This window comes from Malurus melanocephalus, unplaced genomic scaffold (genome assembly GCF_030028575.1).
Source record: "Malurus melanocephalus ecotype Western Australia unplaced genomic scaffold, MMel_1.1 scaffold_474, whole genome shotgun sequence".
Classification (NCBI taxonomy): domain Eukaryota; kingdom Metazoa; phylum Chordata; class Aves; order Passeriformes; family Maluridae; genus Malurus; species Malurus melanocephalus.
The window spans coordinates 527,333-537,419 of NW_026623706.1; the positions used below are offsets into that span (position 1 = coordinate 527,333).

The 10,087-nt window shown below is 55.1% G+C and overlaps 1 protein-coding gene across 2 annotated transcripts in view; it reads right to left on the reverse strand.

Moving 5' to 3' along the window:
• KCNT1 (potassium sodium-activated channel subfamily T member 1) overlaps positions 1 to 9,155 on the reverse strand; it is a 35,250-nt gene extending 26,095 nt beyond the window's left edge. For both annotated transcript variants that reach the window (XM_057380870.1, XM_057380871.1), the window contains exons 1-2: positions 9,007 to 9,155; positions 194 to 235 (exon numbers count right to left, since the gene is read on the reverse strand). In XM_057380870.1, the coding sequence (XP_057236853.1) occupies positions 194 to 235; positions 9,007 to 9,155 (191 nt within the window). The remainder of the gene's footprint in view (positions 1 to 193; positions 236 to 9,006) is intronic.
• Positions 9,156 to 10,087: the final 932 nt, after the last annotated feature.

Genomic DNA, 10,087 nt, shown 5'->3' on the forward strand with positions numbered 1-10,087 from the left:
TAACCCACAGCAGCTCAAAGCCAAGCCCAACCACCATCCTCAGCAGCAGCAACTGCCCAAAAAACCCATCTCACCACGTGCCCGAGCACCCCAAATTCCGAGGGGTTTTTTGCTCTCTGCAGAACAGGGCTGGCGAGTGACGGCCCCGTCCCTCCCCGTTTGCAGCACCGACAAACGCCCGCGGAGAACTTACTGTGAGAAGGAGGAATCCGCGCTGAAATCCTCGGCGTGGGGCCTACAGAGCGAGAGCAGCACACAGGGTGAGGGAACRCCAGCGCCCCGGGGACAGCGGGGTCACAGCACGCCTGGGACTGTCCCCGCTCTGCTCCCTGGCATGTTCTGCTGGCTTTGCTGGTGTAAATCCCCTGGAGGGACTCGTGTCCGTGGATAAAAATGGGGTTTATGCCTTGTTTTAATTTTTTAATAATGGCTGCTCTGCCTCTGCTCAGTGCCACGATTTGCGCAGAGAAATGAGGCTTTGAAGGATTGGTGTTTTTGGGAAATCAGCGTTGTGTCTGTGCTAGGCTGGTCTGACAGACATGGGTGATGAGCAGAGAAGGGAAAATAAAATAGAATGGAAGATAAAACCAGAGTAAATCAAATAATGGCAATGAGGAACAATGAGGGTGATGAGGAGTTCGAGGCAGGGGGAGAAGGAACACAGAGAGTGGGTGGGAGGCAAAGGACCTGTGCTGGTGTACTGTACATCCCCCAGACAGACAGACAGACGGACAGACAGGGCTCTGAAACACAGCAACTACAGAAAAAGGGAAAAGGGAAACGCTGCAAAGGGAAAGAAACCCTTGGGAGCAGCGATGGTCTCCTCAGGACATCCCCATCATTGCCTGAGCCTGAGCCCTTCCCTGTCCCAGCAGTGCCCTGTCCCCTTTCCTGATTTACAGCGAGCTGGGGACACCAGGAAATATCATCAAAGCCACGGGGGCCGCTGCAGAGCGTGAAGATTTTTCTTGGTTTTGCCTTTGCTTTATGAGTCCRCAGCGCTCGAGCACAGTTCAAACCAAATGAAAGCAATAAATTCCCATTTCACCAGAAATACGAATCCAAAGGAAGCTGATCCATCCCCCAGCTCTCAGACCAGCCTCCCTGGGATGGGATTTATTTTGCTCCTGGGCTCTGCTCTGTGTGGAGGCTGCAGGGAGGAGCTCATTGCTCTTTCCACTGTCCCAGGGTGCTCCAGCCTGGCCTTGGACATTCCCAGGGATCCAGGGGCACTCCCCACCTCACAGAGAAGAATTTCTTCCCAATATTTAATCTAACCCTGCTTTCTGTCATTGAGAAGCCATTCCCCCTTGTCCTGTCACCTCAGGCCCTTGTCCAAAGTCCTTCTCCAGCACTTCTGGAGCCCCTTTAGGTACTGGAGGGTGGTAAAGATCTCCCCAGGGCCTTTTCCTCCCTGGGCTCAGCTCCTCACTTGTTCCATCCTTCCATCTTCCCCCTTTCCCTGCCCATTCCCAGCTTCCTCCTGCAACTCTCATTCCATCACTTCACACCCGAGTGGTTTCTGATTCCACCTCTCACATCCAGAGCCAGCCCTGGAGTGGCTCTCTCAGCTGTGCTGTTCCTTGGGGCAGCCCTGGCATTTATTCCTGCCCAAAATCCCCGATTTTCCCCTCCAGCTGCAGAGCAGAGCCCGGCACAGCCAATAAATTGGATTATCCCACGTTCACAGCGGGRGCTGCTCGAGCCCCTCTGCCCGTGTTTGATTTTGAACAGCAGCTTTTCGTGCTCACCGAGATGTTCACGGGGAAAGGTTCAGCAAATGATTGGGTTTTCTCCTAATCCAGTGCCAGCTGGCAGCCGGGAGGAGCAGGAGCTGATTTCAGGTGGAACAGCCCTCCTGAAAGCCAAAAACCACACGGAGCAGGGGGTTCTGAAGGCCCTGAAAGCTCTGGAGAACCAGGGGGGTTCCCAAAATTCCTTCCCCAGAGCCATGAGCTCACCAGAGAAATGAACACCTCGCTCATACAAAGGCACCACGAACAAAAGGGATTCCAGAGGGATGGACAGACAGAAACCTCCCCAAAGCTGGCTCTGGCCACTCTGTGCCGTGGTTAAAGCAATGAAACAATTTTTTTTTTTTTTTTTTTTGTTACAAAAAGGTGGTTTTTGGCTTCCAAATGAGTGAATTTTGCTGTGTTGATCACAGAGGAAAGAAGGGTGTCCCACTGAAACCTCTCCTCCTTCCCACCAGGCACCCAAATTCTCATCAACAGTCCAGGTGCTGAGGAAATACRGAGATTTCTCCAAGAAAACTAAAAATCATTCCAAATCTCATCTGGAAAACAGCCRCTTTCCAGATCCCCAAACCACTTTAGCAGTGATTTACAGCATAGAGAACCAAAGCCATTTAATGGAGTCTGAAAGGTTACGCTGGCTTTTAATGCGTTTTTGATAATCTGCTTCAAATTGACCTTTTTATTTCATCCAGATCTGGCTCAGTGGGTGCAGAAAAACCTCGACTCATCCCATTTCCATGGGAAATACTCACGCCAAACAATCTTTTCTCCTCTCCAGGTCCCAGGGGCTGGGACAGAGGAGCTGTCCCTGGGCAGGGAAGGCTTGAAGTCACTTGCCCACCTATGAAAAGCAGTGCCCAGTGCCCAGCTGGCACACCCAGMATGTCCCAGGCACAAGGGCAGAGCAGAGGAGGGTGACAGAGAGGAGAGGAGCAGAGGAGGAAGGAATTTCACCGCTCTGCCCCCACCTTTCACCGCAGCCCCTCGCACGAGGGGGAGGTTTCATTAGAAGGTGAGCAGACAAAAGCASGTTTATTATTAGAACAGAGCCAGAATAAACCTCTCTTATGTAAAAAAGAGAGCAATCACCTGCCCACCCATGCTTTGAGGCAGTTCCTGGGCTGAGCAGAACCTTCCACCTCATCCTGCCCACTCTGCTCCAGCTCCAGCCCTGCCCTGGCACTGCAGGATCTGGGTGGCATTCAGCTCGTGTGCCTCATGCATATTTGATAAGTTGATAATTGATGATTTGACACGTTGATTTGATGTTTGATAAATTGGTAATTTGAGGCCGAATTTGAGGCTGTCCCTGTGTCCCAATTGCTCAGAGGGAGAGAGCAGCACAGCTCATGTAAGGACCTGCTCCCCTCCCAGCCAATTCCACCGCTGTCTCACGGATTTTTGGTAAATGAAAAGCATTAAAAATTCACTCCTGGTGGTGCATTTCCTATTCAATTCACAGCCATCATTCCCCAACAAACAAACAAAAAAAAAATAAAAAATCCTGCCTTGACTTGACGCCTCTGGAAGTTACAAAGACACAAGTAATGACCTGCCAACACCGCTCTTGGCTCCTGGCTGCTTTAATAACCACTTGCAGGGCTCAGAGGCATTTCAAGACTGGGGTGGAAAGGTATTAAATCTGATGGCTTCCTCCCCTGGCTCTGGGAAGAATTTAATGCCTTTTCCTCCTGAAAAGGGGGTTGAGGATGAGCCAGGCGAGGTGAGGGCCTGGGAAGGATCTCGGTGAGGATCAGCCTCCCGAGGCAGGAGCTGCACCACGGCTCCTGCCACACTGACAGTGAGAAACTCAGCCCGAAATAGCCCCATGTGAGAGGGACAGATGGGAGGAGATGAAAAAAGAAAGTGAAGAGGGGGAGAAGGAGCGAGCGAGAGGAAGGGGAAGGCGCAGGTCTGTTCACAGACCCGTGCAAGAGGGGAGGGAAGGGCAGCCCCATTCTGCTGTGGGATGGAGCAGGGGTGACCCCAGGGAAGGGGTCTGAGCCTCCAGCACCCCGGGTTTGGGGGAACTGAGCCGGTGGGCACATGGAAAGCACCGCTGAGSGCTGCAGAGGTGCCCACTGGGGGATGGGTGGGTGTCCATCCTGGGCGGGCTGGAGGCTGCTCACGGGCACTGCGGGCTCTGCCACCTCTCCAGGGGCTGCTCAGGTCACAGGAGAGCCTTCCCTCAGATCCCCCCGCAGATCCCATATCCCACTAACCCCACAAAATAGGGAAAGCAGCAGGCACGGTGCCAGTGCTGCAGCAGCACAGCAGCAGCCAGGCACGCTGTGCCCAGCCCCAGGTCCAGCCTGGCCTGCAGACACCTTCCAGAAAGTTGTGCCACTCCCAGGATCAGCCACAGAATAATTCAGGTTGGAAAGGATCTCTGAAATCATCAAATCCCACTGTTCCCCCAGCACTGCTGAGCCCCAAACACCACAACCACACATCATCTAAACCCCTCCAGGGATGGGGACTCCCCCCATGCCAGGGCTGGACAAAGCTTTGGGTGAAGAAATTTTGCCCCAAATCCAAACAAAATCTCCCCTGGCACAACTCGAGGCCATTTCCTCTTCTCCTGGTGATTGTTCCTTGGGAGAAGGGACCGATCCCACCCGTTTACATCCTCCTTTGAGGCAGATAAGGAGGGCAGGCACTGCCAGGGCTGGGCAGGAGGGCCCTGCAGGTGCCCAGGCTGCTGTGGCACAAATCCCTGCCCTTGCTGAGCTGAACCAGTGCCCACAGCCCTGACCAGTGACTGGTGCTCGTGCAGGAAGGGCTGTGCCCAACCTGGAGGTGCCACAGACCCTCCCAGAGGGTGCCACTCACAGAGCCAGCAGGAAAGCCTCCCCTGGGGGAGGAACGTGCCCATCGTGTGCCCTGATGGGACCTGATGGCAGCGAGGAGCCGAAAATAAAGCAGAGCCCGAGCTGAGCATGGCGTGTGCCTGTCAGAGCTATCTGGGGCACCGAGAGCYGTGGGAGGAGAGCTCAGCACTGCCAACCCTCACCCTGCTCCCTCGGCACCCAGTTTGGGGGGTGGCATCACTCCAAACCCTCAGCCTGATCCCTCTGGCACCCAATTTCGGGGGTAGCATCACCCCAACCCTCAGCCTGCATCCTCAGTACCCAGTTTGGGGGATGGCATCACCCCAAACCTTTACTCTTCTCCCCTCCAGCACTGAGCTTAGGGGGTGGCATCACTCCAAACCCTCACCCTGCTCCCTCTGGCACCCAGTTTTGGAGGTGGCATCACCCCAAACCTTCACCCTGCTCCCTCAGCACCCAGTTTGTGGGATGGCATCACCCCAACCCTCACCCTGCTCCCTCTGGCACCAGCCCCATGCCCACAGGGCAAACAGCTCTTGCCCTGCACAGCATTTCCCCTGCCCAAAATCACCCCAGCCAGAGCTGCCCCAGTCTGTGGCATTTGCAGAGGACAGAGTGAGGGCCCTGAAAGGTCTATGCTGAGAAAAGCTTTTGTTAAAAGATGTTAAAAATAAATAAATTGCCTTATTATCCCCGCAGGAGGGAATTCTGCAGCAGGGCAATGGCTCAGCAGGGGATTGTGCCCCATGGGGAGCATCACCCGGGGGTTCCTGCTGTGGTTTCACTGGCCAGACTGGACCTTTCTGTGGTCATTCRTGTGCAAATGTCAGGCGAAAAAACCCACATTCAGCAAGACCTGTTTGTTAATACCTGGCTGCCCCTGGGGGGAACAAACATCGATTGGTCAGAAATTCTATTTTCAGACACATTTGGGTGAATTCTGCACTCTCTGGAGCGTTTCACCTCCAAGAACCCCGCATTAAACCCGGCCTAGCAGAGCGCTGCTCTTCCCCCCTGAGGAGACTCCAGACACCTCATTGACTGAAACGGGGCTGAAGCAAAGTCCCATTTATTCCTGCCAAAAATATCCCAAAGCGAGAGACGAGGGAAGGTGAGGGGGGTGGCAGCGTGCAGCCTGAAGGAGAAAGGAAGGGAGGGAAGGATCCAGCTGGTGTTTTGGGAAAGGAGCAGCCAGGCTCCTCTGGGACCGGCAGAGAAAGGACAGGAGGGAATGGGCACAAGAGGAAAAAGTTATTCACCCTGAGAGCCATCAAACCCTGCACTTGGCACCTAAAGAAACCCAGAAACGTCCAGTGGGATGTTCAAACCCAGCAGGAGCGGTCCTGAGGCAGCTGGGACAGCTTTGAAGGCAGTCCAGCCCCGGAGCAAAGCCCTGCCCAAMGCTAATCCCTGCCCAAAGCTCGGCAGCTCCCGCTGCTGTGATCGGCAGCTCCGCAAACACAGAAAGAGCTGCGGGGCAAGGAGGGGACACAGAGCCCTGCCAAGCCCCGGGGCAGAGCTTCCAAACCAAACCGGGAATRTTTGCAATCCCTCTGGAGCTCCCCCGTGCCCCAGGACAGGCAGTGGCCAGAGCTTCCAGCGGGGCCGCACAAACAGGACGAGCTTATCTCGTGTTTGTGTTCCTAAASCCACRGCTCCGGTGTYACTGGGACATCTCCAGCCCGTGAAATGGGATCCAAACAGATATTTACGTGTCCTGCCCCCCGCCAGCAGCTCCTTCCGAGCACACAGAGCAGCGGGGAGCTCTGATTCCCAGCACCTTTCCCTTTCCCAACACGAGGGACAAACCCACCTCAGGAAAAACCCGACATCGCCTCTCCTGCCCTGCTCCAGCCTCCATCAGCCGGTGCCAGGGCAGGTTCAAAGCCCAGACAGAAGCTCTGTAGCTGGGCCTGCCCACCTTGGCACTGCCAGGAGGCTCCGAGCTCCATCCCCATCTCACAGCAATCCTGACACGCAGAAGCAGCTCCAAAGCTCTTTGGTGGGAGACACCTTCACATGGACAGCCTGGGCTGGTCAGGCCACAGAAACAGGAAAATATCTCTGTTCTGGATGCCCAGAGCCAGCCCAGAATTCCCCTTCTTCACTTCCAAGCTGTGGAGCGGTTTCTCCTCAGATGAATTCAAATATTTTCCTCCTGTTTTGACTGGGAACCCCTAAAAGCTTTGAGATGCCGCAGTGACTCAGAGASGGAGTGAGGAGGTAAATAAAGTAGGTGAGAATAAATTTCGCTGGCTTCAATCATCSGGAGGCATCATTTGCATCCCTGAGAACACCGGGTGGCACACACCTCCCTCCTCCATCACCTGGAAATCCGCTCCCAGCTCCCAGGAACAGCCAATAACTCGGTAACAATCCTCTAATTCGGTGCTTGTGTCTGCCTTTGGGAGATGGAGCATCTCAAAWTCATCCCAAACCCATTCATCACTCCCAAACCAATCGTGCTGCCTTTGTGGCAGCAGGGAAAGAGAAGCGCAGGAATCTCAGTGTTAATTGCCGGCTCATTGTTGGGAGAAGCAGCGCCCGGGGAAGGAGCAAAGCCCGGCTTTGGGGAGCCCGGACCGCGCCGGCTGCAGCTCTGCCCGCCGCCACCGGGGCGTCAAAGTGTTCCTTCAACTTCTCCACCTCACAGCGGCAGCTTCTTRCAACAAGATTGCAGCAAAACACCTAAAATTCCAATGAAACCCAGGGAATTGGGTTTTTTACACAGCTTTGTGGCACCCCGGTGTGCTCTGCACAGTGGCCTTGTCTAGAGGATCCACAGAAACACCGCAGCGCTGTGATTTTTTGGAATTGCTGCCCCCCAGACCCAACAGTGCCCTGCAGCATCCCTGCTTCGTGCTGTGCTCCCTCAAGAGATGAGGAGGGTCAGCCCTGGATGAAGGTTTGTCCCCCTGAACTCGGGCTGGGATCCACCAAACCCCTCTCACTTGTTCAATCACCGCTGGTCAGCAGGGCTCGGGATGGGTTTGTAACCATCTCCCAGCTGGATTTTTGTATTTTCCTGGCCACAGCACGTCTGGTTTGACCACAGCACTGCCCTGAGGGGGCACAGCAGAACCTGGAAGGGCACAGAGAGGAAGCGATCCTGCTCCAAAGGTTTTGCCACCAGGATGTGCCCTCAGAGGTTCGGGTACCCCCAGGACATATCCACTGGCACAAAACCAGACCACAGCAGCACTGGGAGCAGATCCAGACTATCCAAACCARCTCCAGAGCCCCTCTGCACCCACCCCACGGTCACTCTCAGCCTCCCCTCCTGCGAGCCCTGCCTGGCGCGGTCGGAGGCAGCACCCAGCCGGTGCCAGCTTTACCCCGCCGAGCCCCGGTGCCATCTGGAGCCGCCACACCGCACCAGGAACACGCACCCGCAGCTCCCGGAGGGCGCCAGGGCTCTGCCAGCCAGCCCTGGAGACCCAAGCATGTGGCCGGCAGCGGCCGCGCCGGTGCTCCCGCAGCGCGCACCGCCCTCCTCGGCTTCCCCAGCGGGCACCGCAGCTGCCGCTGCTGGCTCCGTGCCACCCTCCCCCCAGATATGCCAAGAGGCAGAAGCTGAGGCGTTAATTCATTCCGGTCTAAAGCCAAACAAGTGAAATTCCACCCCTCCGCCCCGAGCAGGAGCTTTCCTGCCGCGCTGGTTCGCACCGATCGCAGCCCGGCAGGCGCACAGCACACAGGCACAGGTGAGGGGAGGCGGCACGGGTGGGTTCAAGGGCCGGGTGGATGGCGGAGAAGGATGAAACAGAAAATGGAACGAACAGAACGAGGGTTGARTTAGTGACAAATGCATCCTCCTCGTAACTAAGGGACCTGGCTCCTTCTGAATCACTGAAATCCCAGCGCAGCGCAAAGCCTTCTCATCCTCCTGAAAAACAGCTCCTTCCCTGCTCTACGCTCGGCTGTGTGCTTGCGGGAAGGCTGCAGTATTTCCTACGGCAGCTTTTTTTTTTTTTTTATTGCAGTTACAAATAAATGATTGCTCGGGCGGGGGACCGAGCATCTCTCCTGCCATGCAAACATGGTGTTTATGTACAGTGCGTGGCGTTAGCAGAGTAAATAATCTTTGGGTTTCTGCTGCACAGGGAAGGTGCAGTGCGAGTTCACAGTGGTGTGTGGCAGCCCCACCATTYAGACATGCTTCAGGCATATTAAAAAAAAAAATTAAAAAATCAAGAAGCACTTATAAAAAATTAAAAGGAACTGGTTTTCTTCTGCTCCAGCTCCCTATTTCATAACACAACTTTGGAGCTGGCGTGGCTCTTTAACACCGCTATCGGAAGGGTTTGATCCACCACCCCTCCAGCCCGCGGAGGCACTAATCCTCTCCTAATTTAAAAGATAAAAGGTGCTGCCTCCCCCTCCCGCCCTCCCCACGCACCACTGCAGTCCTGCAATACCTTTGTCCGACATCACTCCCCATGGATCCCATCCTCCGAGACGGTAACAAGGGGCTCACCCCGTGGACATCTTCCGTGGTCGCAGGTGGGACAGTTTTGACACGGGAATTGCTCTCCGAWGGGGAATTCTTCAGCTTGGCTCTGGCCATCCTGCGATCCTCGGCTGCCTCTGTGACTTGCTCCTCTTTCCCCCCTGAACTCTCTCATACATAGCAATCCTCACCGCAATCAGTTTAGAGCTGTCGGCACGTACCATCTCCTTCCTTCTTCTCTCTCCCCAGTCACGGCTGCTCAGTGGAACAATCCTGCCCTGTGCATTTATTTTGGTAGTGAGGGGAGTCGAGGCAAACTCTCCGGCCTTGCTGCTGCAACAAATTTGGTGCAAAACGGCCGAGAAAACGTCCACGATGCAGAAATCTCCGAAAGGGCTTTGTTTGCTAAATAATGAATCTGCCTTGCCTGAGTCTGTTATAAAAAGGATTGCGTTGCTCTTATCACCACAGGCAGGGCAGGAGCTGGAGGATTTTTTTTTTTTTCCCCATCCCTGTTTTTGGGTAGCAACGTGAGGGGGAGGAAGCTATTTTATCTCGTTCCTCTGTGTGCAGAGCGGGACTGAGTGCCAGGGAATGGACTCAGCAGGTTTGGCTCTGTCAGGCACAGAGCAGCACAAACACACCGAGCACAGAGGAACCCCACTGCTCTCTCTGAGTGGCCAGAAGAGCTCAGGTCTGGCYCACCTGGCCAGGCAGGTGCTGGGTACCTGTCCCAAAATGACCCTCATTTCCCTCYTCAGGTGACAGCAAAAGCTGCTGCTCCTTGATTTATCCAAATATCAAACAGAAAAGGGAATTCACCATGGCCAGGGGAGAGCTGAGCTGGAGATAACACTGGAGAGTGCACAGTGGGGTTGGAAGGAGTGGGGGAAGGATCATACATCCTGCCCTTTTTGGGGAATGCCACCAGAGCTGTCTGATGGCAGCAAAGAGCATCTTCCACGGCCTGGGCGGGGCACAGGGCTCAGCACCACGGACAGGGGCACCAGCACAGCCCCACAGCGTGTCACTGTCACCCAGATCCTGCC